A 26,537-nucleotide genomic window follows, 5' to 3' on the forward strand; every position below is an offset into this window, starting at 1 on the left:
GCGCAGCCGTGGCAGCGTCGCGCTGCTTCGACGTCATCTTCAACGACATCTTCGACGACTTGGAGTCTGAGGACGGGCTCGTTACCGGAACCTCCCTGCTACACCCAGCAACAATGCCGCCCTCATCTCCACAACCGGCCCCCCAGCCGGAGCAGGGGCAGCCCCCGACTGCCTCTCCCGAGGAGGGGATGGTGGCCAAAGTGGTTGTGGAGGAGACCAGTGAGGGCGAGGAGCAGGACAACAAGAGCAAGGAGCAGGACAGCGAGAGCGAGGAGCAGGACAGTGAGGAAGATGGGGGTGATGGGTTTGAGCATGAGTACGGCTACGTATATTATGAGGATTATCTGTTGGAGGAGGATGAGGGTGTGTTCATGGAGAATGAGGAGGAGGAGGATGAGGATGAGGAGGAATTCATCCCTCTACATGATAGGCTCAGGATGAGTGTGTTGGCTAGCAGGATGGCAGCTGCTGAGCCCCCCCACGCCAGCGGCAGGGACGCGGAGGCGCTAGCTGGCCCGAGTGATGGTAGTCACCTGCTGGCCCCCGGCAGCAGGGAGCCGCTGGTAGCCCAGGTGCCATCTGGACAAGTGTTCGATGGCAACCGAAACAGCCCCTGCGGCGCCAAGAGACTCTGCGGGTGCCTCTGAGGGTTCTCCCTCCGAGCCCTCAGGCCAGCCTGGCAGCCCCACGGCCAGCAGCGGGTCCCTCGAAGAAGCCCCCGCCGCCAAGAAGGCAAGGCTTGGTGCGGAGGGCAGTGGGGCAGCCCGCGGTGATGCCTGGCAGTGGAGGGAGCAGAATGCCCGTGCTCAAATGCCACAAGCCCAGCAGCTAGGGAGGAGCCAGGAACGCATTGCCGTGGTGATAGATCCAGGTACTTGTCCTCACAGCCTGCACCTCCTTTGTGTTGGGTGCTGTCTCTGCTCTGCAGGCCTGACCTGTGCGTTGCTTTCAGTTCTCTTACAGAAAGCAGGTGGAGTGCATGTCCTTAAGGCTCTGCAGGCTGAAAAGTATTGCTGTGTGGAGGCTAGTCAAGCTATTCCGTGCAGCATCAGCTGGAGGCGAAAAATTCAGGTGTGCAAGCAAAATCTCAATGTTCTTGCCTGCCCCCCCCCCCGCCCCCCCCCCAAGTTATTTACACTCATTAGTCGTTGTATTTAGCAGGCCAAATAAACACCCCTCTTGTCTTCTCCCTGCCTCTGAGTGGGAGCACTGGTTTGAGTGAATTATAAACACACCCTTGGTCTGGCTGTTTTCATATCTGAACAGGTGGATGCAGGAACTGAATGGGTAGAAGAAGAACGTGTCCTGACTGTGCTTCAGCTGGAGGATTTTATGGGCATGGTTTACAATTACAAACAAGTAAGAGTGCTTATAACTTTTGTGCTCTTGAACATGCCTTGCTAGAAGAGTGGTGGTTGTCATCCCTCTTCACGGCAGGAAGGTTTTGATGTGGGACGGAGCCATGGCTTCAGTAAACCAGAAATCTGCTTTTGGAAGCCATCGGTGGATCAAAACCACTCGGGTTGTACAATACAAAGTTTTGGCCAGCTTGCTTTCTTAGTTACAATTTTTCACACATTTTTGAAGAGGTAACATGGTCAGATCGAGTGTGATGGTTTTTAAATTTTCTGCCATAATTTATACCAGATCAAGTATTGCCTGCTTGCCCCCAAAGAGCAGTGCAAACAATTTTTCATCTGCAGGCCTATCTGTAGAATCAGGGCCATAGGTTGATGCACTTACATGTCGTTATAAACGATAACAATTAAAACAATTTTATTTTGGGTTCAATCAATTTAGCTTGAGAAACAATAAGCAAAAACAGTGCTGGGTGCGCGGAGAACTCAATTAGCTCCACCACACGCACACCTGAGTCCTAAAAGCAGCGTCTTTTATACCAGCATCTTGACCAATCTCTCCTCGCTTGCGGATGTTCGTCCTGCTCTTTCTCCGCTGGGTCGTTAGGGTACACCTTCTCCTGCTGGGTCTCCTTTGGCGCGCTTTTCTAATAGCAGTTGCCTCAGAGGAAGGGGGAGTTTTTACATTGTCTTAAAAGAGAAGCACGTGCGCCTATTCATTACAATTGTGATACAGGTTATAATGGTCACAAACTCTTTTAGATGTACACAGGGCACAACAGTTACGCTTATCACACAATATTCTATTTTGACATGAATCGTGACTGCGTTTATCACAATGTGCATCTCAGAATGGTTTAACTCCTTTTTTTTCTGTTGCTCTTTGCAGGTGGCCCAGGGCTCTGCGGGACAGCTTACGACCCTGTCGGGCTACGTGACTTACATGATGGAGGCGATGCCTCAGAAAATTATCGCACTGGCAGTAGTTGGAGTAGAAGAATATTTCAGGTTGAACATCCTTCCCTCTAAAAGTTTCTGTGTTGTCTCTGGCCTTGACAAATGCCATAGCTGTTTACATTAATTCCTTGTAGCAAAGACTGGAGACCAAGGGGTGATCCCACACAGAACTATTCCCCTATTATACAGAAACACAAGCAAAGGCCCCTCCAGCCTGTCACCCCAGTGACCACTGGGGAATACCTGTGAATGAGTTCCCAGTCTTACTTTACTCTTCTTGGGTTTCTCAGAATTCAGTCAAAAAAGAAACCACCACAGGCGGCAGCAAGTGTAAACCAAGAAGAGGAACAGGGAAGCCTGAGAAATCCGGGAATAACCAGAAAGGATGTGGAAGAAGTAAGTACCTGTAAAACAGGCATGCAGCCATCATCTCTTCTTTGAACACTGTTCCAAGAAATGGGCTACACGAAATGAGAGCTTGCCACTGAAGAGCTGTGGCAGCTGGAATGTCACTAAACCAGTATTAACCAGCAGGAGGCACACCACCCCCTAAATACTTCAGTCCCTTAAATTAACTGTTCCCAAAATGGGGAGAGAGTGGCTGGTCTTATCCTGTAACAAGAAGCTGTGACCCTTTTTTGTTTCAGACAAGAGTGCTGTTTGGTGTGACAAGATTAATTGTTCCTTTCGTGGTTTACAGGCTTTAGTGGATCTGCAGGTGTCCAAACAAGTCCAAATCCAGATGTTTGAGAGCTGGGAGGAGCTTGGAGAATTTGTCACCATGTTCACAAAAGCTGTAGCTGAAGCACCATTCAGGTGAGCAGTCAGATGAGGTTTGGCCATGTCTTCGTAGAGGCTGCACTTTCACAGTTACTGGAGGGAAGAGCAGCTACGTGGCTGTACTTCAGGACAACAATTTTTAACTGGTTGACAGAAAGGGAATTCTCTCATGTCAACGTACCACTTTGTGTGCATGTTGGCTTGTGTCAGGATGGCTCCCAAGTACAGGATTGTTTCCCTTTTCAGGAGGAAATCTGGGTCTCAAGCAAGGAAACTGGTAATGCATGTAAAGAAAATAGGGTCAGACTTTCATCATTTGACGCCAATGCAATGACAGATGCAGGGATAGGGTTTTCTTCATAGCCTCATTGTCTTACTTGCTTTCCCATTCTCTGTTCTCCCTAGGCGAGCAAAAGAGGAGACGGACTTCCCTTTCTACTCGGGTCCGGGGTGCTGTGGAGGGCCGAAGGTGGATCATGTTGTAAATGGTCTCTTGCAAGTTTGGAAGAGGCAGTTAGAACAAATTAGGCAGGTCAACTTTGCGATGGCTGAGGCTATTGCAGCTGCCTTCCCTTCTCCACAGCTTCTGTACCAGGTGAGATTGCCTCAGGAATACAGAGTACTGTGCGCAGACAGCCAACAAATGTAAGGCGTGGAAGAAATAATGTAACTGGTATTTGACATGATGATTCTGTGGGAGATGTTTAGTAAGGCAGCAAAGGAACGGATGCCTTGGCACCCGTTGCTTTTGGCTGTACAGAGCAGGCTCCTGAGGGAGCACTACTAGTTTCACATCAGCCTGTCAGCTCACAAAAGAGACCTGGTGAGGGAGGGACCAGGTGAAAAATTATGTTGTGAAAGGGTAGAGCAGTCACAGGTGCCTAGCTTTGATTATTTTTTTTTGAGCAATGTATCCAAATGGATGACACTGTTGTTCCTTTTTGTTGATTTTAGGCCTACAGCAGATTAACCTCGGAGACGGAGCGGGAAAACCTGCTGGTGAACATCCCTTCGTGCAGTGGTGCTGGCAGGACCTTCCAGGCAGTTAGACCATACCTCTCCCGACAAATCTATCAGCAGACCACTTCCTACAACCCTTCTCTCTATTTGAATTACAATCCATAGCCCCAGGGAATGAGGCTGTTACAGTTTGACTGGTTTAGGTATTCAGTTTTGTTCTGGGAAGAAACGCTTAGATAATTAAGTTATTGTGCCAAGTTCAAGTTTAAAGTTCAAGGTCCACGTTAAGTTCAAGGTCCAAGTTCAAGACTTTATTGTAGCAGAAGAAGGTTGGATGAAATTGTTGAACGGCTGGAGTCTGCAGAAGAAAGGTGGTGAACATCATCAGAACATGAATTGGACACTGTTTATAGCATTGATAATTCCTTCTATTTCATAAACAATTTTGAATAATTAACTTTGCTTTGTAACATGTTGTCTTGAATATAGACAGGTATGCCATGTGTTGAATACTTTCTACTGCTAGCCTAAACTGCAAGTAGTTACCTTCTCCCTCCAGTGTGAGAAATTCTAATGCTCAAGCAACATGGTGCTGCGCCCCCCAGCACCTGCTCGAGTGAGGTGGAAGAACTTTACCTCACAAAATAAGACTCTCAGTTTTCCACTGTGGCAGATGGGAATGAGTAAGACCAATTTTCAGATATAAGTTTAGACTGCCTTGATTCAGTCTCCAGATGGCTTAATCTATTGAGGGTCTTGAAATCTGGTTGTATGTGCTGGAATTATGAGGTCTAAACAGTTGGCAGAAAAAGCTTTCTTTTACTTAGACTGGGGAACGTGCTTGCCTGTCCACAAAGCCATTAGCACTTGTGGACAGGCACACAAGGGCAGTTGAGGTCTGCAGCAGCAGCACTTACAGAGATGAGTGCCCAGAGTGAATTAAGCTTCCAGTGTGTGGAAGTTACCCCTTGGAACCACGATGCCTCTGAAGAAAAAAGCAGGTATTTGGCGGGAGCCCTTGCCTGGCCAGTAGCACGCTTCTGACCTGAACTGGTAAATCTTATTAGCCTGGCATTTGCAAGCTTAAGACGGCAAAGCAACAGATGCTGGCAGGAATGTCTGCAGAGAGGAAATATTGCTTTGAATGTTGTTTGCCATTTTTCTGAGCATTTCTGGAGAGTTAAGCAAGGAACTTTTAAAGAATGTGACGAGTTAAATACCAAAAGCAAAGCCTAAAGCTGTTTCAAGGAAGCTCAGAAAACAACACAAGCTGCTAAGCCAGAGGCAGGCAGCCCTTCCCTCCTCTGATTCATGCTGTCGCTTTTTTCTGTGATACTTGGGGAATCACAGTTTTACCATTAGGTTACAAAAAGGTGACAGCTTACTGCCTTGATGACCTTGGGATGAAATGCTACAGGCTGTTTCCTTGTGGCACTGCTCTTAGCAGCAACAATCCCAGGTATCAGATGGGAGGCAGCAATTCTGGTAACTAATGAAGGATGTCTCAGTGGAGTCTGTCGCACGGATATTCTCTGAAACCTCCGCTTCACATTATGCGTACGCTGCATTTTAGTGCTCACAAAGCTCTTACGGATATGACAGACCTCGGGATTTCTCTGAACTATAAATTCATTTGTGCAGGTGAGTTTTCTTTAGGTGCAAACCACCAAACCCCCCAGCCTTCCCAACAGCTTCCCCCAGCAAAGCCCTGGCCTGTCTGCTCCTGTGCTGCTGCCACAGTGCCACCCAGTGCTGCCTGCCGCGGCTGCAACTGCTTTGTCAGCACTAGCTGGTTAAAATAATGATTTCTAACTCCACTTCACGTACTCTGAAATAATTTTTGACAGTTTCTGAAATACCCGAGTGAAAATGCGTTAGCAACATAAACATCCAGTTCAGACAAACTGCTGTGAAAACTGTTGTATTGAAAATTCAGCTCCTTTCAACAGTGCATCAGCTTCTGCACTGCAACATATGGATGTGCAGCCACCCTGCACACTTGTAATTGGTCCTGGAGTAGGCCTTAATATATTACTCCCGTACAGCTGTATCACCAATTTTAGCACAAAGAGAAATGAGAGCAAGGAATGGATATGTATTAAAACCCTCCTACCTCCAGGATAGAGCTATAGGCACCCAGATAACGCAAGGCCTGGTTTTTTCCACTCATACAGATCGGTAGCTTTCTGTGTCTCACCATCTAGGTAAACATCCCATGGAAGTAAGAAGTGTTAACAAGTTTCGGTTAACGTGGGCAAATCATGGGAGTTACAGGCCAACTGCGAAACATGCATGGCAAAGATGATCTGAACAATACCTCTGCTCTGGGTGGAGTGGAGCAACAAACCAATGCTGACTGATTAAAAGCAGTTTCATCAGAACGCAATTCCATAGGAATTCTGCCTGTGCAGATGGTGGAAGGAGATGCTGATGAAGTAAGTGCCTGTCCAGGACAATCACTGCTGTGAGTTCTGTTGTAGCATATTTTGCAGGGTTTTATGGTTTTGAAGAGCGGCTACCACATCCTCGTAGCGAGTGTTCGTGCTGATGCACAGGGGTTGACGTTGCAGCTCTGTCAGCTTGCAGGCGGCCAAAGTACAGAGGATGCAGAACAGCACGAAAAGCAGGACTCTCAGCGCCGACCGCGACCAGGAGTGCTTGTGCCGGGGTGGCTGAGCAGGACGAGAACTGGAGGCGGGATCTGTAATGAAAGCGTTTACAGGACAGAGAACGTGAGGAATAAATCAAGTATCTTTTTAATAGTCTACATTCAGAAACAAGCTGTTCGGGTGAGATACTTCAGCCTGTGCTGCAGCTGTCTTTTGTCATGAATTTTCATCACTTAACTGTTCAGTAAGTAGATGTGCAGCATCTGTTTAGGATGAAAAGTTTCAAATTTAGTTTCACGGTCAGCACAGAAGAAGGTGTAAAGCACCTTTGTGGAACACAAGACCTGGTTTTGCACATATAGGTCAGTACACTTAAAAAGAAATGAGTGGAGGTACGTTCTCCTTAGGAACAGCTGAACTTTCTTGTAGCTCAGCAGTTCACCAGGAACACAAATTAAGGGGAAAAGGGCACACCAGCAGCGCTTATTAGAAGTCTAAGGCCGCGAGGCAGGGCAGAGCTGCTGCTGAAAGGGCAGGCCCTTTGGATCATCCGCGCGGTGCAAGCCCAAGCTGGGAATGTTCTTCTTAGATCTGTATGGCTTCCATAGTTTTTTGGTCCCTTCTCCCTGCATGACACCTCCAGGATGCTCCTCAGTAAGTGTTTATGGCTTAGTTATAAGCAGGAGGCTTTGCCTGTTATGACATTTCGGATTTGCACTCCTGCAATAGAACAGAGACAAGCGAGTGCATCTGCCAAGCCAGTCCTGCGGCAGCGTCCCAAGAGCCTCCTGTCGAACAAAGAGCCCTTACTGACTAAAGCAAAACAGAGACATTTGAAACCCTGAGCACAGCACTAAAGGTTCACTGATTTACCTGGATCTGGAGCTCTTGAAGTTGTACCATAACATCTGGCATAGTCAGCACTTGCTGCTCGGTGTTTGGAGCTGTAACTAACGATACCTGCCCTGAAACCAGAGCACTGAGGGCACAGGAGAGTAAGGCCCCAAAGATGAGCAGTGGATGAACTACAGCAGGGGCTCTTCCACAATATCCCTGTGCCACTCCTGTCACTCATTACCGGGGAGAAAGTTAGTTTATTTTGGCAGAGCTGGGCTAGCAACAGCCCAGAGGCTCACCTGCTGCTGTGCAGTGAGACTCTGTCAAAACCTGGGTAGAAAGCCAGGTTTGTAGGTGCTTGTATACACCCCAGTAATCGATCCTTGGTCAAAGGCAGGCAAGCAGCAGTCCTCTCGTAACAGAAATCAGGGCTTTTCTGGCCTTGTGACTAGCAGCAAGTCCTTGAAGGGGAACAGGGAAGAGCAGGAACCCAGCACAGAGAGTGTGAGGGGGCAGCGGGGGGAATGTGCCTCTCCAGTGGCTTTTTGCCCTGCTGTGTTGCAAAAGCAGTGTAAGCACTCACCTCATCTAGCCAGCAGCCTGCTGCTCTGAGGGCTGCAGGAATTTCGGTTCAGGCTGGTGGCAGTTGTGAGCCTTGTCACCCGCTCTGTAAGAAGAGGTGGGATAATCTCCTGGTTATTGCTGATCCACTGTGATGTTCTTCATGTCTCCTCAATAGACGCCGCCTCCCTATGAGCATGCTTTGAGACACCCTCCAGCTTTCTCAGGAACAGTAATGAGCTCAGAGACCCTGGACAGATGTGGCGTGTCAGACCCATTCCAGGCCCCTCTCAGCTACCAAACTCAGTGAAACACAGCCGTGTGAGGCCTCGGCCTCAGCACGCTGCTTCCACCCATGGTGTCAGGGACAGAAGTGCCTGTGGCATCGTTCTGGTCTGCAGGGAACGGCCAAATGTCAGACCTTCACCCAGATTCACACTCAGCCGAGACACAGGCAAGTCAGACCCCAGGCAGCGGTGCCGTCCCTCCTGCAGCACAAGGACAAGCATGGAGCCAACGCCAGCTCTCTAGCTCTGAGCGGAGCAACCAGGGGTGCCTGTTCGCTCTTCTCTGGCAAACGTGCTGTGACCAAAGGAGACAGACCAGCTGCTTGCTTTGACAAAGGGGACAAAGCCAAGGTGAAGGTCTGCTCAGCCAGAGTGATCCCAGTGCCTGAACACTGACCACACATGCTTTAGGAGCAAGAAAAGGAAGTCCTACACTGGTATCTTCGGAGCTAGAATATTATTGTCCTCTCATGCCAGTCCAGCTGTGGTGGTCTGTCCCAGTCGCTCCTTCCCATCCCTCCCTACGTGAGGCAGGAAGCTCAGAGCATGGTGACGAGTTTAAAGCTTCCTACTTCTGTGACAGGGATAACATTGATAAAGGCTTTATAAAGAACCGCTCCTTTGGGTAGACAACAGATCGCTTCCCTGCTCTCACTGCTGCGGGGCAGAGGTACGTAGACCTCTTTGGTGTATCTCACAATCCCATCCTCCAGGGCATACAGAGTCTTGTTACGGCCCATCCCCACCTGGAAGAGGATGAGGACTGTTAGAAAGGGAAGGCTGGAGGTCCACCTCTAAAGAAGATCTGATCATTGGTCTGCCTTGCTGGATATCCTGCCTTCGACAGCATCTGTTGCTTTGTATTTCAAAATAAAACCACGCTATTTGCTTCCAGCAATCCATATGCAAAAGTGCTCATTACAAGGGAGGAGATACCGATTCCACCCTGAAGCACAAGCACACAGTTAGGTTACAGAAGCGTTCTGGGATTTCCAGAACTTTCAGACCTTTCCTGAGTCACATGGGCACAGGTGTGAGCGGGCTCTGTGACTAAGAAATACCAGGCAATGAAACCCAGCTTCAGGTTGATATAGAATATAAGGAAGAGCATTAAGAACAAGCTTGAAAGAGAGGAGGCACTGAAGACAGCACTCTGTTGTGGGCTGCTGTTTCTGAGAACGAATGAAGAGATACAAAACCACTTACATGAGCCCCTGGATGCCAGCGCATCAACCGCTGCGTAGCCAGAATGTTGCCTGCATGCACAAATTCACCTGCAACAGAGTGACAGAGTCAGACTGCAGAGCAATGGAGCTCCCTGAAGCCCTGGCAGAACACAAACGGTTCCAAAGCCCAGCTTTCTGTGGGAATTTTCTAAGAAATAATTACTTCAATTGCTAAAAGCATATAAACAAAAATGCTCTTAGGGGGAAATGAAAGGCAATTGATAGACCATGGCAAAAAGCAATCCTAGGCTTTGAAAAGATTACTTCTAGGGGACAAGGCATTTTCTGGTTGCTGAAGGCATTTGTTTTATTACCTTTCCCATTGATGTTTTCATCAGCAAAGCTAATAATTATTAAGCACTTGGCTGCAAGAATCTGTACTTTGGCTTCTGCTCAGCCTCATAATTCTCCCCTTTGTAAACACCTAAAATGCCCAGCTTTTCACCGCAGCGTGGGGGGAAAGTAGGTGTCCCACAGTGTGCCCTCCTCCCAGGCGCTCCAGAGAGGCAAAGTCAGAACCAAAGGAGGTTTTCTGCAGGCAAGTTCAGCTGGCCGCTCGCAGGCCCATCTGGGAGGGAGGCTGCTCACCCTGCCCTCCTGCCGGTGGCTACCCTTCATCACCAGGTTTCACTGAAGCTTCCCTTTCCTTTCTCTTGGAAGCTGCCCTGGCCACCTCCTCCTGAAATAACAACTGACACCAGCACCAGGGGAGAAGCTGCGAAGAACCCAATGAAGTGCAAATAAGACTCAGCAGACGCTCAGACCTACCATCTACTTTTTTAAATCCATAGCGCTTGCCAGGGCTGCGGCCACCTACATTTTTGTAGCTGCCTCCAGTTTTCTTAGAAGCACACCTGACGGCAACCAGGCTTGTCTGGGGAGTAGTTAAAACTAGGTTTGGAGGAAGAAAAACAACATCAGCTGAAAAAAACTATTCTTTTTTCAGGTTTAAAGGCTAACAGTTAAGACAGGCTTTAAAACTAAAGGCAAAAGAAAGCCCAGGGACCGGGGGGAGGAGAAGTACTTCTAAGATAAACCATAATTAGACTACCATGGCCTAAGTCCCCAGCAAAGAGGCCACATCTCAAGTACAGTTACTGCCCAGGGAGGAATAAAACACTCGGCAACGATGTTAAAGGATATGCACAAATTCATGTTTCAGCAAGGCCTTGTCAAACGAGGTACAGATGTTACTGGTTGCTGTGGACTGGCCTTATATTGCTTTGAAAAAAGACAAGTTGTGATCTCTGTTTCAGTTTCCCCTTCGACTGAATGGCATTTACTTAGTAATATTTTGAAATCTTACAAATGAGAAGACTCCAATTCAAGACAATATATAAGCACGTATTCAAGTGGGCACTAGTGATACAGCCAGGAGCGGTGTGAGGAGTGTCAAGGATTACAGAGCCCTGGGAGTAGTGGTAAGGGACTCTGGGGAGCTGTCACAGTCCACGCAGTGGACTCATGATGGTTTGTTAACTATCATCTCGAAGCGCAAAAATCAAGGCGACCACGCCAAGGGGTTATGCTTCAATTAAACAGCACAATTTTATTGTTTTCCCGTAAAGCGGCGTGCGATAGGTAGAAAGACAAAGTGAATAAAAGGTAAAGTAAAAAGGAAAGGAAAGAGGATTAGAGCTACCACCACGGGTCCAAGGTGTCCCTATGGTCCCAGGTCCAGGCAGCGTCCCACCGGTCCTTCTGATCGTCGTGATCCTTGGTGGGGAAGATCTCCAAAGTTCAGTTGCTAAGAAGGCATCTTTTTATGCCAAGCAACAGGCCCTGCTCCTCCTCTGGTCCACGGATTGTTGCCAGCCTTCGCCTTCTCGAGCCAGGTTATCATGCATGTCCAGAGAAGAGTGCCCGAGGCGCGGTTTTCCTTAGAGGCGGGTAGCTTCAGACAGGAGGTGTGTTTTTGTATTGTTTTCTGGTTCGTTGTTATGACCACGGTTGTGATCCATCTTCTGGACAGCTGTTATGTGGCCTTATTGTAGTTGTTCCCTTCAATCCCAGGTGGCAGGGAGCGGCACAGTACTCCTCGTACTGTGCAGTTCTCCTTCCCAGGGTCTTTGTGTCTTGGTGTCCATGAGGACCACATTCCACCTCCAGGTCTGTGTTGGCAATGTTGAGACAATATTGTTCTCTTTAGACCGACTCTTACAGGCATCCAGTTCCCCAAGGCATCACACAGAAAGCTGCAAGGGCCTCGCTCCTGGTAACAGCTCCCTGAATCCAGGCGCTCCTGACCAGGTCAGAGGCTCCAGCCTGCTCTGTGTATCTGTCGGGATGGCTTTTTGATGGCAGCTGGCTGGGTGGGCTCTACCCAGCTCCTTTCCTCTTTGAAGCAGAGATGAGACGTCGTCCAGAGAGGTTTTGGCTGGCTGCTGCAGGAACGACACCTTTGCACTGACTCGCATCCAAGGGGATGTGGGGAGATTACAAAAGTGTGCAATCTCCTACCAGCAAAGAAAGAAGGAAGAAAATGAAATTAACAAAATTTTCCCCTGTATTTCTAGTTTTAGGGCGTTAATGTCTGTTGGACTCTGCTGTTGCTCAGAGTGCAATTTATGAAGAATAGTTGCCTGGCAAAGGTTTTAAGCTCCTGGGGTTGCTCAGATCACCCAAATGTACCGCCTGTCTGCTTTGTGTTGATGTTCTGAAAACTGCAGCTGCTTGGGGCAGTGAAATCTTCCCAACCCCCTGCTCCTGGCAGCCAGCGCCGAGCCTGTGCTCACACTCTGAGGTTGAAGCAGTCTGTATTTTCCTTCTGAACGTGTGGCAGTGCTTACGCAGGGGCTGAGGAAGGAGATTTGAGGGGCTGTGATCATGCAGGCCAGGCTAATTGCTGCCAGCTTCCTCGGTAGCAGCTCTGGGATCTTCTCAAAGATTCCTTCTCAAAGGATTTTCTTGGGTGTCAGTGCAGATGGCAGTATCGGAGGACAGTCCACTGTATGCCACTAAGTGATGTGCATCATCTTTGCCTTGCAGCAAGCAGTTCAGAAATCAAATTCCATGATGTCTCTTGAAGATCTTTCAAAACCAGATCCATATTAATTCGCACCAGTCCTGACCACAAGCACATCGCAGCACATCTCATATGGTACATCTTTGTCCTCTCCAGAAAGGCCATATGAGATTGCAAGGGCACCGCTCCACCTCTCCTTACGTGTTCCTTACAGACGTACCAGCTGTTGGGGTTTGAGTTTGTTGCTCTAATAGTGATGGTCAGGGAAGAGGAAGAGGAGGGTGCATTTTGCCTTGATTTCATTTTTTCTTTTCCCATCCACTGGGTTTGTCATGACACTTGGGCTGGCAGAGTGAGCAGGAGCTGGCAAGAGGTTCAGCATCATGCAGGGCAGCTGTTCCTGCTGGTGAGATGGATGCAGGGCTGCCTCAGGAGCCAGGCACAGGTGAGGATGCTTGGACTCCCTGCTCTCCAATTTCATAGTTCATTTAGATGCACAGACACGAGAGGGGGATTACTGCAAAGCCAGCCCTTGTCACTCCTGACTGCAGAATCATGATGGGAAATAGAAATCTCTGAACCCTGAACTGCCTCATACTGAAACCTTCTCAGGGTGGAGGACCTGGAGGTATTCCCTGTTCTGCCTCTTCTGGGGCAAGCTTTTGAAGGGAGGGTGTTTTTGGTGTTTTGGGTTTTGGTTTTTTGGGGGTTTTTTTTAGAAGATAAAGATTTTGAATATTATGCTAGGGATTTGGCTGCAGCTGGATCTTAAATGTTTTTGGGAGCAAGAGCTGACTTATTTAGAGCACAAGTCTGGCATGTGAGCAGGCGGGAAGGGTGAGCTGTGGCCAGCCCCCCAGGGGGATCAGGGGACCTTTGCTGAGCTGCTTCTGCCTTGCAGAGCAGGGGCTGGGAGCTGTTGGTGCATGTCTTGGGGCGGGGGTGAAGGTGCAGTAAGGAAAAAGCTGCTTAAACTGAAAGACTGTGTTCATAAACGAGTGAGTAGGTGACAGTTTAAAGGTCCCTGGGGACTTTCGCCTAGCAGAGCAGCAGCTCAGAGGAGGCTGTAGGGATCAAGCCTGAGCTGTTCTGGGGACTGAGGTTGATGTATTTACAGAAGCCGCTGTGCAGCGTGGGGTTTGTGCTGTAGCAGTCCTCTGAACCAGTTTGCTTGGTGGGGGCGGCCACTGTTTCACCCCCCCGTGGGCTTTTTCCTAAAGGCTCCACAGGATGGCCTGGCCTCTGCCAGATCCTTGTAGGTGTGTGCCAGCGTTGTGTCTTGGCTCGCAGGCAGCCTCTGCGGGTCAGTGCTGGGCTTAGCCCAAGCAGGAGTTTGCTCAGGGGCTGCAGAATCCTTACCTCCAATGACCTCATCTAATAACTAGTGTGAGCTATCCTTATGGTAGTTGGGAGTTCTATATGTCAACACACATGTTATCCTGTGTTTTGCTGATGAAAGGGAGCAGGGGCTGCAATAAATGCTGCCAAGGTCAAGACACCTCTCTGAAGCCTCCAGCCAGGATCCTTGCAGTCAAGCCCAGCTCCACCACAAGCTGGAGATGCTCACAGGGAGCTTTGCTGGAAAGGCTCTGCGGTCCCAACTGCCAGCAGTGCTACCGCAGAAATGAGTGGCATCATCCCTGGCTGAGACAGGCAGCTGTTTTACTGAGACAAGCATTAGTTTTATGTTACGTCCATGCTCTCAGACAGTGGATTTTCTACCTGTGACTGCCAAAACGTCAGTCTTTGAGGGAAGCAGGGGAAGTGAGGAAAACAGCTCAAGTTTTAAGGCAGCAAAGACAGAATCCCATTCAGCCTGTCTTGGGAAGTGTTTACCTTTAAAGCTAGTGTGATACACCTGTAGAAAGTACAAGGCAACAAAACAAATGCACAAAGTTTTCTCCTCAGTGATAATCTAACCACCAAAAAGGGAGTTCTCCACTTCAAAGTGTGACTGCTCAGGCTGGGGAAGTGCAGATAAAACTGAAGCTGGTTATAACAATGTGACTCATATTTCCTCTAACGGCTGCTTCTGATTTCAGGTCCTGTTTTCCCTGGAAAGCAAGTAGAGTTTTGTTTCTTTTGAACAGAATAGATTTGGAGGATGCCAGAACATTTTTCATTTGACCGTTTTCTATGGCATTTAAATGTGCAGGCAACGCTGTTGGTCAGTGGAAGAAGCTTCACCACCACAGCTGGTGACTGAAGCACTTGGGGCTTGATGCGCTTTGGCAGGGTTTTTGGCTCTGTCGTTGACTTGCTGCCTGCGGTGGGCTTGTGCATTGGGAAGAAATCTTGGATTGGGAGTGAGCTGTGGAGCTGGAGGGAGACCCAGGGTATCTGAACACTGGGGTGATGTGGACTGAGACTCAAGCTGTTATGGGCTGCAGTTTCACACATGTTGGTGTGCTCCTCATCGAGTGTGGGTTTATGGGTCTGTTCCTCCTGAACCATGGTGAGTGAAGCTCTACTGAGCCAAAAGCCTGCTGGTTTGAAGATAACAGCTCAAAGCTGTCGTACCAGCAAGTCTTTCTGCTTTTGGAACGATGGTGTTTGGAAGGGGTTATGGGGTCTTCCCTATGGCCAGAGTTGCAGTCTCTCTCACCTGCTTGCTCTGTCCTCTCCACAGGTCACTGGGTAGGGACAAGGGGAACAAGAGGCACAAGGCAAACTGCACCTGAGCTGGAAGGTTGCTTTGGCCTGTCCTTTGCAAGAAGGTGGGTGTTGGAGGTGGAGGTGAGGCCTGTGACCAGATGTCCCCATTGCCCTCGCTGAAGAGCAGAGCCCTTGCAGAAGCAGGGTGGTGATGGTGCTCGGCAGTGGTAGAAGCTCCCCCCCTGAAGCCTGCTGATTTTGGAAGTATGCTACTGTTTTAAATTGCTGTTTCCTGTGGAAATATTCCTCCTGACTCTTGAGCTGCCAAAGGAGTGACTGCATTACCGTGAACCTCTGCTGTAGCCAGTGGAGTGATAAAATGATCTGGTTCTCCCCTTGGCCTTCTCATACTCACTGTAGAATGATCAAAGTGGAGCAGGAGCAGAGCTGTGTGCTCTGTGACTGCTGTTAGTTCCTGGTACTGATGCTAGATACATCTGCTAGATGAGGTGCTTTAAACAAACATCAGAGGTACTGCGAGAAGCCTGATGAATCTGTGCTGCTGAGGTTTTGCTGTATTGACACTGGGATAAAAATGAAAGTTAAACACAAAAAAAGTGCTGTAGCTGGAATTTTTGAATAGCTTGTTTGCAGTCCGGTTAGCTGGAAATTTGTGGAAATTGGGTTTTGCAGCAGAAAGCCACGAGATGAAGTATTTGTGTGTTTAGGATCATGTTGCAGGAAAGTCTTTAAGCAGATGAAGCTGCTTTGATGATGCCTTTCCAGGGGAGAGAAGCTCTGTAGCATCCAGCAAAGATTACAACTCTTAACCCCTCTTCTCCTGGTCACCACAATCCTACCTGTTAACACTGATCCAGCAGGTACACAACAGCTCTGTGACGCCTTGCTGTCTCTAAAGCAGCACAGTTTTGGGGGGATGCCACAATGCATTGCATAGCTAAGACTTTGATATGCCCAGTGGGGACTGAAATGGATGTAGTCTCTGGACTGAGCATCTGCTTTGGAATTAAATGGTAATTTTGCCTTGCCTTGAGTCATATGTGTACTGCTTGTGATGGTTTATGGCTTGGCGATAAATGTGTTACAGGATGATACTGGGTCCCTGGCTGTGACCAGGATCCCACTAAGGTGGCCCTAGTAGCAAGATGAAATGAGATAATCCTTCCTCTGCAGCCACGTGGGACTTGCTGTGACTGAGACTTCCTGAGGAGAGCATCTGAGAGTGAATCACTCGGAAAAGGCTTTGGGAGTGGGGGGTGAGGGGGTGGAAATCAAACCAGGTAAATGTAATGCCAGACTCCTGGAAGGTGGCAGGAATATGAAGGCACTTCATTTAAAGACATTTGTCAATTGGCATCTCTGCATGCGCTGTCATCTGCTTGGTGTGCTTCTTGAGCAAAAATTGCTCGGTTGGAAAACTTATCAAAAAGAATGTCAGAATGAGTTGCTGACGTTTTGTTTTTTTAAATGAAGTTGTCTCACCCCACGATATGCACAGGGGTGAAAGCATGGCTGGGCTTTATAAAATATTGTAGCTGGTTCCCGACAAATATGAAAAGATTCATGAAATCATGAGACTCTTGGAAACCACAAACTATTTAGCAGGTAGTTAATAACTTCAAATTTGTCTCTGTTTTTCCTTTTTTTTTTTTTCCTTTTTAGTAAGACAGCCTCTGTTTGTAAGAATAAGAACTTCTGTCCCTTCCAAAATTCGTGGCTTTTTAAAATCTTTGTTTTCATGAACTGTGGATGTTTTCCATAACGTCTACGAATATTTCACTTTAACTCCTCAGCACACTTTTGGTGGGCACTCACCCTACGAGCGCTCTGGCTCACCCACCTGTAGATACCCCCTCTCTGGGTGCTGCACACTCAAAACAAGGGGAACAACCATTGTTATTCAAGGAGCTCTCAGGGGTTCAACATCTCTAATGTGCTGTAGCACTCAACATGCTGCACAGGTTTTTAGCTACCTCATGGTGATTAGCAGTCCAGAAAATCCCCTCAAACCAATTAAATAATGTGCACCTGACTGAAGGCTGCTGCAGGCTCCAGGGGTTGCTTCAGTACAAAGCCTTGTTGGTCTTACAGGTGGTTTAGTTGTTTCACTGGTTTCAGTTGTTGAATGCATTTACATTTGGCTGTATTAAAGTTTCATTTAAAGGTGAGCTCTCGGGCTAGTGGGGGACAAGCAGTGTGGAAAGGAGAATCTGCTGATTTTCACATCCACCCCAGCACACTCATCTTTTGTCACTGTTCTGCCCTGGGAGATGGTTAGTAAGAAGAAATCTTCACTGCTTCAGTTCACATGACTACAAGCACAGTGAAGACGAAGGTTTGGGGCCTCAGCAGAGCCTTGTTCAGGAACATCCACAAGTGCTTTTTCGGGAAGTGGCACCTGGTGGTGTGTGCAGTGACTCATCTCACTCTGGGTTGGACAGATGTTCCAAAAATTAAGTGCTGAGTTATCTGAACTCTTGCAGCCGGGCTGAAAGAGCAGTTACAGTTGACAGGGTTTTAAACAGGTACTTGCTTTCTCTCTATTCTGCAGACATCCTGTAAATGATTTAATTCATTATTTTTCAACTCAAACGGGAATTGCTTTTTGTGGCTTTATCAAAGCTGCTATTGCTAGTAGTAACAGCACCAATATTTCCTCCTGTAAGTGCTCCCCCATCTCTGGGTCAAGGTTGTAAAATATGTGCCATGGTTTTTCTGGTCCCTGAATTATTGCATGTGCTTCCAATGTTTTGATGCAGGGTTACCATGAGCTACAGTGCCCAACCTCCCCCGTGGGTAAATCGGCTGTTACAACCCGAGCTGGCCGTGCGCAATGGAGCAGCAGTTGACAATGCAGTAGGTGTCATTACCAGTAAGTATCCAAACTTGTTAAATCTCACTGTCTTTCTCTTGCTTCCTGCTTCCTGCTTCCTGTTCTTGCTTCCTGCCTGTAATAAGATTTTTTCCAAAGAAGAGGCTGACAGTGGGGCTTGGCTGTTAACTTCCTATGTGAGTGCTGCGGCTGCCTCACTAACCTGCTTGTGATCAATGGGAATGAACTCGGCACTTCCAAAAAGCATTACTTTGACTTTGTGTAGGCTCACCAGCTTCTTAGGCAGCTTGTTTTAAAGGATCTGAGCTTTGCTTTCTACGTAGGTCTCTTGTGGACCTTGTGCAGTGTGGGATCACAAAGATGGGGAATCAGCTGGGCAAGGAAAAAGCGGTTTCCCTTTCCCTGGGCTTCTTGGAACAATTTTTAACCTTGTGACTTTTATTAATGAATTCTATTGTCATGCAAGAAGACAGGGAGGGGGTAGAATGATCTCATCTGAGGCATCTCTTTCCAAATTCTTCATCCTCTGGGCAAATTGAAGCAAAACAAACCATGAGGGCAGAGCTTTGCATAATAATGTAAGCCAGGAAGTTCAGAAGAGAGAGCTCTTAAGAAATGTACCTGGTCTCTTCCAGGTTTGCCTTGGTGCTGGTATGTGTTTGGTTGGGTGGCTTTCTCCACCTGCCTGAGAGGAACCTATGTGGGCACCACAATGCCAGTTCCTCTGCATCTGTTCAGAGTATGTGTTGGGGATTGACCAGAACGTTGGTTGGATCTGGAACTGATGGACATCCCCGGTGCTGGAGGACCTTGGCATGGTGTGTCCCACTCTGGCTTTCCTACCTGCTGGCCATGTTACTGCCATGTTTTGCTGCTGGTCCCTGCCCTCCGTGGTGTCAGCGGGAAGCTGTGCACAAGGCACTGGCACGGATGCACCCCGACAAGCCCTGTGTAAGGAGTTGCTTTGATGCAATCAAGCAACTTGTCAGGGTTATGTCTGTGGAAATATCAATCGATCTGGGGTCAGTTTGGTGTCACACATATGCACGTGACTGTCAGGCTCCTCTCTGAGCACAGAGGCAGAAGCATTACAGGCTCCTTTGTTCTGGAGATCAAACAGGCCTGAACCAGAGCATCCAGAGACTGGTTGGTATTTAATGTGTCTATGTTTGTAGTGTCCCCATGTTACAGCCCTGGGGCACGCCGTCCTCGGTGTATTCCCCTGCCCAGAACCACATCTGCAGGAACGGACCCAGAAGGAAGAATTCCCCAGTAAAATGGGAAATATCAGGAAGTTTAATGGCTCCTTTATTAGGAAGTTCCTCCCCTGAGCCTCCTGGCTGTGTTATCTGAGTAAGGACCTGCAGCTGGGCTGGTTCTGAGTTTACAAACACCTTGGGGTCACTGTGGTGGTGTGAGGGGACCTGGGGGGTGCTCCCTGTCCTGGTGTTCTTTGGGTGAGGGAAAAGCAGAATTTTGCCCTGATGTCTGGCCTTTGCAGACCTGTTACTCCTCCATTTCTGGTGGCTCTCCAGAGCTACCCTACACAGACAAGGGCAGTGAGGCTGGGAGGGGGAAACGTGTCCTTCACTCCCAGGAGTGGGACCAGCAACTTTGCCCTCCTGCCACCTCCTTGGGCACGGGGTGACTTGTCTTGGCTTTGAAGCAGTTCTTAAAAGACAAAGATGTGGGAAGGCCAGTATGAATCACAACAGGCTTAAATGACCCTGCAACAGTGGATCCTGCTGAAGGAGAACCACTAGGCTGGTGATGCCAGGTCCCCCAGGGTGGTGGAGCCTATGCCTCACTGGCCTGTGTCATTTGCAGGGGTCTTTTGGCTCAGCTGGAGCAGGGAGGGATTTGTAACCTAAAATACTGTTGCAGCACCAACTAGTAAGCTGCAACAAGGCTTTTTACCATTGGTCAGATTCTACTGTCTGTGCTGTTTCTCATTCCTCCAGAGGTCAGGCCACACTACTCCTCCTCAGTGCTATTTAACTACTTAACAGGAACGAGCTACAACTGCACATTGTCCATGTCAGTCAACCCACTGCCTTCGCGGCAAGGCCACAGCTGTGTATTATCGATGCTAATCAACCCTCTGCCTTCATTCCTCTACAAACACTGGAGCAGGGTGGAAATCCCCACCATCTGTGCAGCAGGGCTACCTGTAGCTCCCAGCAGCATCCCACTGAGTGCGGGGGGAGGGTTCTCAGCCATTGATCCGTTTTCCCAGAGGGGAATTGGTGACAGATGTGATGCAATCCTGTGATCCTCTGTAGCACATCAATGAGGCAGAGGCAGGTTTTCCCCATTTCCATGTTTTCCAAAGCACCGTGATGTCTCTTGTCTGCCTGATGTGCTGAGATCTGCTGGTGTAGCGCGCTCTCCAGGGCTTCTTGGAGCAGCCCTATCTCCGCCGCTCTCACGCGGTGGTTCATGCCATGTGGTTCTGTAATTGCTGCTGGAGGTTTGGTGGAGAGATGCCCAGACTGGGGATTGCTTTTTAGATGATGACTTGTCAGATTTAAAAAGCTTTGATGCATGTGCCGTTAGGGTTGTTAATGAGCTTTTCTCTTGGAACAAAGGATCATGCTCTCCGCTCCTTCTTCCAAAATATTTGGTACGATGGTCACAAACGTAACAAACTTTAAAATAATACACAAAAATTGTGTGGTAACTTGAGGTAGAAAGTTCTGGAGGACGTAACTTTTCTGCGCTGGGATGGGTCATTTTGATTATTCTGGACTGAGAAAAATGTCAGTTGTACAGATCTTATCTACCGAGGAGCCAGAGAAATAGAGGAAGGAAATGGAAGTTGAGGTAATTGAAAAGGCTGGAGATGGAGTTGTGGTAAGGGGAATACCCTAAACATGTATTAGAAACCTGAAACTCGCCTCTGCTTTGAGCAGCATGTCGCTTCTCCTTCAGCTGTCCTGGGCAATTAATTTTGCACAATCAACCTCTTCCCTTCGTTCCTCCCCTTATCTATGGGGTTGAACTGTGGGAGACCCCTGAGAGCAGCTCCAGCCCTGCAGCTTTTACCCCAGTTTCTCCTTCTGGAGCTGCAGAAGAGGGTGGGTGAATACTTTGCTTCTGGCTTTCCATGGAAAATAAATGTGAGACACTGAAATAATAGACCAGAGGCAGCCGTCATGTGAGACAGATCTCTCCTGTGTTGCACAACTGGCAAGACTTCAGCTAAAAAATATTTCCTTGCAGCTGTCATGCTTGCTAACATGTGATGTGTCAATAAGTGAGTGTCCTGAGAGACTGGCCTGTAGTGTGCCAGCATCTGACTATGCCTTACAGAAGAAAAACATGCTATGGAGGGAAACGTTCAGTGTCAGAGGAACTAGTGGGAGTTGTCAGAGAGCCCCAGTTAAGGCAAATGGAGTCAGAAAAAAAATCTGTGTCCTTGGCAAGAACTGGACTTTGGTATGAAAAGATCAGTTGAGAACAAGAAAAGATCTGTTGAGAATAACTAGAATTTGTTTGGATAAATATGTCAAAGTCATCTTTTGTGCTGGGCAGGCAAGACAAGCTATGCTCTAATGAGGAAGCCTTTGGTTGCAAACCAAAAAATCCGCACATACTGAGTTATATGGCTGTTGATTTTGCACAAGTGGTCTATCATAAGCCACTAAACCATCAGGGCATAGACTTGTGAAGAGCTAAAGCTCAGACCTCTTGGGCATCTTGGCCTCCGAGTCAGGCAGTGGCTCCTCTGGGGTGCAGCTCTACGTCTTCTGCTACATGATCCTTTTTGCCTCATGCCAATGGGCTTTGGACAGCGGCACCCTGAGCAGAGTAGGTTACTGCTGGTCAAAGGGGTCCCATGGGAGCCCCACTGCCCAGCATCAGCCTGGATCTTCTCTCCTATTTGGATACCAGAAAGACATCCCACAGCAAGCGTAGGGTCCCTTGCTGGCAGAATGCAAACTGTAGGACTAGTACTTTGGGGTGCACTAGCTACAGCCTTTTTTTGCCTGTAGGTAGCCCCTGAAGGAAGGATGGGGTGATTTACTTGGTGTTTAGCCTCGAGTAGGACAAAGATCATCTTACTGCAAGATAGACGTCATCCTGCAGGTTTTACACTGCAGCTCAGCCTGAAGTAGTTTGTGCTCTCAAATGTCTAGTGCTCAGACAGATTATGTCAATAAAAATCTTGTTTAAATATTTCCTCTGAATGATTAGAAAAACTCAACAGTCCCGTTGTCTGAATTTGGTTATCTTTCCAAATGAAATGCATCCTTATGCAGCTCCTGAATGTGACTCTTCAACCAGACTCAAAATGCAATCAAACAAGTCATGGGGAATGCAGTGTCATTTTACTGAATTGAATACCTTTAGTTTTAATTGCAGGGAGAATGGCTTTATCAATGTTGTATACAAAATCAAGCTCTTCTGATGTTTGTTTCCTTTTACCATGAGAAAGTTGGACTCGGAGGTGATTTCCCATTGTGGCAGGTGTGTGTTGAGTGGCTCATGTATACACCAGCTCTTGGGAGCCTGGGCTAAAAACAAAAGGTCTAAACGCCTTTTTTTTTTTTTTTATCCCTTCCCCTGCAGTTAATCAAAGCAGAAGGATGTAGAAGAAAGTGTTCCGTAGGGATTTTTACTGCCTCTGTGAGTCAAAAATCTCAATAGTTGGCATAAGCCAGCTGCTACTGACCAGGAAATGTGCTCCTCTCATTGCTTGCTCCCTTGTAAACGATTTCTTTAGATTTGTAGCAACAATAAAAAAAAAAAAAAAGTAGCTTTCCTGTCATCTGTACAAGAACGTTTTTGAATGTAAATATTGACCTTCTATGTAAGAAGCATGAACAAATATTACTAAACGCGACATGACACATCTGATGACGTGAAGCATCCTTATCCCATTGTCTTGAAACATGATGGGAGAAGCAGAATCCTTAAATCTTACAAACTTCTATTTAGATGATATTTCAAATAATTTTGCTGACAAGTTGATGATTAAAGAGGCAATGGATTCCCCTCACCATGTGGAAGTTGACATTGTGGAAGCTTCCTGAGGTCTCTTTGGGCAGCGTTGCATTTGGTTCCCATGACATGTGCTAGCTGGGAACCCACCTCACTTTGGATGTTCTCTGGTGTATACCTGGTCTAAGAGCTGAGGGTGGTCTGTGTCCGTCAGCAGTGTCTGAATAAGCAACTGTGCTGTTTAGGGTTGGGGAATGACATGCTGGTGGCATGTGCGAGTGAGTGGTTCAGATGAAGTTGCTTAAAGAATAGCTATCAAAGGTATGAGTGGAATAGTTTTAATAAGAGTTTGTGGGAGTGCAACTTCACAAAGTTCGATGGCAAAGTTCACTCTATTAGTTATGATATGGATAGAACACACAAAGAAAAATCACATTAAAAATCAATTTAGAATTAAGCCAAAATGATTTCTGCAGGGATCAAAGATGCAAGGGGTAAGGGAGACCCTACCATTGAGTCCTGAGGTTTAGAGAGGGACCCCCTTGCTTTCTAAACTCTTTGATAGTGTTTAGGCATGGCTAGATCCAATCTTAGTCTCAGACTTGGTCAATGATTTATGGCTAATGGAAAAGATAGAAAGAGTAGGACAAAAAAATAGACCCTTCTGTTGAGTCCTAAGGTTCAGAATGGACCCCCTTGCTTTCTAAGCTCTTTGGAGTTTAGGTGTGGCTAGATCCAATCCTAGTCTGACTTGGACAATGGTTTATGTCTAAAGGAATATAAGGGGTAAGGGAAATAATTCTGTTGGTCCACTCTGAACCTAGTGACTCCCTTGCTTTCTAAACTCTTTGATAGTGTTTAGGAGCAGCTACATCCAATCCTAGCCTTGGGCTTGGACAACAGGTTGTATCTAAGGTACAGAGAGTGAAGGTTTATTCACAGTTCATGGTTGATCACAAAATTGTAACAGCACTTCATCATCAATTAATTTAACATTGGCAAAATGATTCAATAGGAGTTACTTCAATTATAACAGGTTTATTTACAGATCTGAAATTATAACATTTATACTGTATTTTGGTGATGAGGTATCTAAATCAATTTGCACATGCGCACAAAACCAAAGGGTTAGGGGTACAGAGATCCATGTATGAGGGTATACCTCTTAAAAGCTCCCCTCAGCTTCAGTGAAGTAGTCACATCCAGTGCCTTTGCATTTCCCAATGAGCACAGGGATGAGCTTCAAGAAGCTGGGGTATCAGCTTTTGGCGATGGTCACCCTTGTTTAGCAGACTTGGGACTTTGTGAGCTCTGAGCAACATCCCACTTAGGGGGAGATGCTGGCTGCAGCCTGCTGGGGTCCAGCAGATTCAAAGGGTCTCACTTGGACAGCTCTTCATAGGATCAGAGGTGACTGGCTTTAGTTAGCCGTAAAGTTCCATCCTGGCGTTATCGGAGTTGGTCGCTTTTCAATGAAAATGATGCTGTTCCACTTGGGCTATGGTTTGGGCCAGGAGCGTCCCCAGGCTGTCAGAGGATGACTGACTATTGTTTTCCATTTCTGCCAGGAAACAGGAACTCCGGTTCAGGCAGTGCCGCTCCCCACTTTAGTCATGCTAGAGCTGTTGGTACGATCAAGGGGTGCTTAACTGCCCAACTCATTACTCAAATGCCAAGACCTAACAGGAATTCCTGAGGTCATGGAGTGGCCCAGAGAAGGGGGCAAGATGCACCACCACATGGCAGCTCTGTAAGAGCTGTGTGTTGTAAGAGATCCCAAACTGAACATGGCAGTAAGCGAGTGGTTACTCCAGGAGGTGGGACCTCAGCTGGAGCACAGAGAGCTCGTGGAACAGAACAGCTTGAGGAAGATCTCCATGCTTGCTGGCAGGGGGTGGTGGCTGAGCACAGGCTGTTAACATTTTGTAGAAATAATATCTCAAGACCTCGCTGTTCAGGGAACTATCTTCCACATCAGATAAATAGCATGTTTTTTTTCTATAGATGAAAAAAAGTTTGTACCACCCAAGGCTAAAGGCTAGCTAGAAAGGAGCAAACTCACAAAACCAATAGATCTGGGGTCATACTCAATTTTTGAAGATGGAAAAACATGTTCCCTCCCTTCCTTGTGTGGTCTGCAGTGGCCAGGAACTGTGTTGGAATGATGGCTATTTTTTGAATGGTATTTCTTCTTGGGGAGTTTGTAGCTCATAAACCATGTTTGGGCTCTCCACTGCACCTCTCCATGGGAAGAATTCCTTGTGGTGCAGCCTCAGTAGAGAAGGGGAGCTAAAAAATACGGAAGAAATGAGATTTGGAGATCTGATAGAGCTGTTTTCCAGCTTCACTGCCTAAAGACAGCTCTTTGCTTGGAATGCAGCTGTAAGAGAGGATCTCCTGTTGGCACAGCTGCCTCAATTTTGAAACACTGGCGATCTGTTGTTGAGATTCCCATGTCTCAGACTGATGGTGCAGAGATCTGCTCTGATGCTTCAGAAACAGTGTTGGCATCTACATACCCATTGCAAGATTCTTTTGTACCATGAGCTGAAGCTGCTTCATAGCTGGAAGAGAGGCCTGAAGACCAGCTTCAGCCAGGAGGGAGCATAGGTGGCAAGCACAGCCCAGAGTGTACCAGAGAGGGAAACCCAGTGCTGCTAAGGGAATTTCTTCTTTGTTTTTCTGCCTTGGCTGAAGTAGTGGATCAATGAGCCCTGTCGCAGACAGTGTCTGCAAGGGAACAGTACGGGAGAGGATGTGCAAGTCCCTTGCAGTGTCATTCCCCACCTGACTCCCTATCTGCAACAGCCATCAGGGGGCTTGAGCTGCAGTGGGATTGACAGCTTCTCTCTCTTCAGTGTGCAGCAACTATAATAAAGTCACTAACTTGTGACTAAACACTCTTTTTAAGGAGAAGGAAAAAGGCTTAAAATTCTCCAAGTTCCTGGTACTGGTGCAATCTGTATAGCAGGGAGCAGGAAACACGCCCAACAGTGTCAAAAGGTCAGATGCCTATGCCATTAAACCTTGTACGTATTTATCCTCTGGAACATAGACATGAAAAGGGAAATGTTATCTGGTTCTTAATTTCTTGCTGGAATTTCTTGCAATGATGATAATCTTAGGGAAGTGTGAGAATTCCTTGCATCGCTGGACTCCAAGGGTGAGATAGTCAAGTAAATAGTGCAAAATCCCTGGCCTTTCATGCCAGAGCTGAAATGAATTCCGGTGAGAATGAAATCCACATCACAGATATATCACAAATAAACCCTATTCTTGTAAATGGCTAAATTAGGAGCAGTAGTATGAGACTACTGCAAAGTATGAGTCATAGAAGGAAAAGGTCCAGAGGATGAGGATGTAGCATGTCCCCAGGTGTTTCTTGCTAGCAGTGATTAAGGAAGTGGTGGTCTGTCCAGGGACCTCTAGAGAGATATCCCAGGGCAGAACAGGAGGCAACAGCCCCTCCCAAGCCCCATTTCCACCCACACCCCACCCCCCCTCTAAATGGCAGTACTACAACAGATAGGTCTTAAACCCTGGTCAGACTTGGTGGATCCAGAAGTTGTGGCTTGTTCATGGGAGGTTTTTTTGTCTTGGACAC

At 47.5% G+C, this 26,537-nt stretch overlaps 2 protein-coding genes across 2 annotated transcripts; one reads left to right on the top strand and one right to left on the bottom strand.

The window, feature by feature from the left end:
* The first annotated feature begins 113 nt into the window (after positions 1–113).
* On the top strand, positions 114–6,309 carry LOC119142099 (crossover junction endonuclease EME1-like). Its single transcript, XM_037374814.1, has 9 exons — positions 114–563; positions 649–871; positions 953–1,071; positions 1,267–1,359; positions 2,248–2,366; positions 2,606–2,711; positions 3,016–3,131; positions 3,501–3,690; positions 4,050–6,309. The coding sequence occupies exons 1-9, from the start codon at positions 114–116 to the stop codon at positions 4,218–4,220; spliced, it is 1,587 nt and encodes a 528-aa protein (XP_037230711.1). The 3' UTR covers positions 4,221–6,309.
* On the bottom strand, positions 5,961–23,064 carry LOC119142100 (39S ribosomal protein L27, mitochondrial-like). Its single transcript, XM_037374816.1, has 5 exons — positions 22,993–23,064; positions 10,344–10,506; positions 9,556–9,623; positions 7,538–9,095; positions 5,961–6,756 (listed from the first exon to the last, which is right to left on the bottom strand). Exons 1-4 carry the CDS (start codon positions 23,062–23,064, stop codon positions 8,889–8,891), a joined length of 510 nt encoding a protein of 169 aa, XP_037230713.1. The 3' UTR covers positions 5,961–6,756; positions 7,538–8,888.
* Positions 23,065–26,537: the final 3,473 nt, after the last annotated feature.

The sequence above is a fragment of the Falco rusticolus genome, unplaced genomic scaffold, assembly GCF_015220075.1.
Source record: "Falco rusticolus isolate bFalRus1 unplaced genomic scaffold, bFalRus1.pri scaffold_46_arrow_ctg1, whole genome shotgun sequence".
Lineage (NCBI taxonomy): Eukaryota > Metazoa > Chordata > Aves > Falconiformes > Falconidae > Falco > Falco rusticolus.

Bases quoted from the DNA above. Each gene is read 5' to 3' on its own strand.
- LOC119142099 (XM_037374814.1), top strand. From the start codon at position 114: ATGCCGCCCTCATCTCCACAACCGGCCCCCCAGCCGGAGCAGGGGCAG. The intron at 872-952 runs GTACTTGTCCTC...CGTTGCTTTCAG, and splicing joins TGCCGTGGTGATAGATCCAG to TTCTCTTACAGAAAGCAGGT. The intron at 2,367-2,605 runs GTTGAACATCCT...TGGGTTTCTCAG, and splicing joins GGAGTAGAAGAATATTTCAG to AATTCAGTCAAAAAAGAAAC.
- LOC119142100 (XM_037374816.1), bottom strand. From the start codon at position 23,064: ATGTCATGGGAACCAAATGCAACGCTGCCCAAAGAGACCTCAGGAAGC. The intron at 9,624-10,343 runs GTAGGTCTGAGC...ACTCTGTTGCAG, and splicing joins TGGATTTAAAAAAGTAGATG to GTGAATTTGTGCATGCAGGC. The intron at 9,096-9,555 runs GTAAGTGGTTTT...ATCCTCTTCCAG, and splicing joins GCTGGCATCCAGGGGCTCAT to GTGGGGATGGGCCGTAACAA.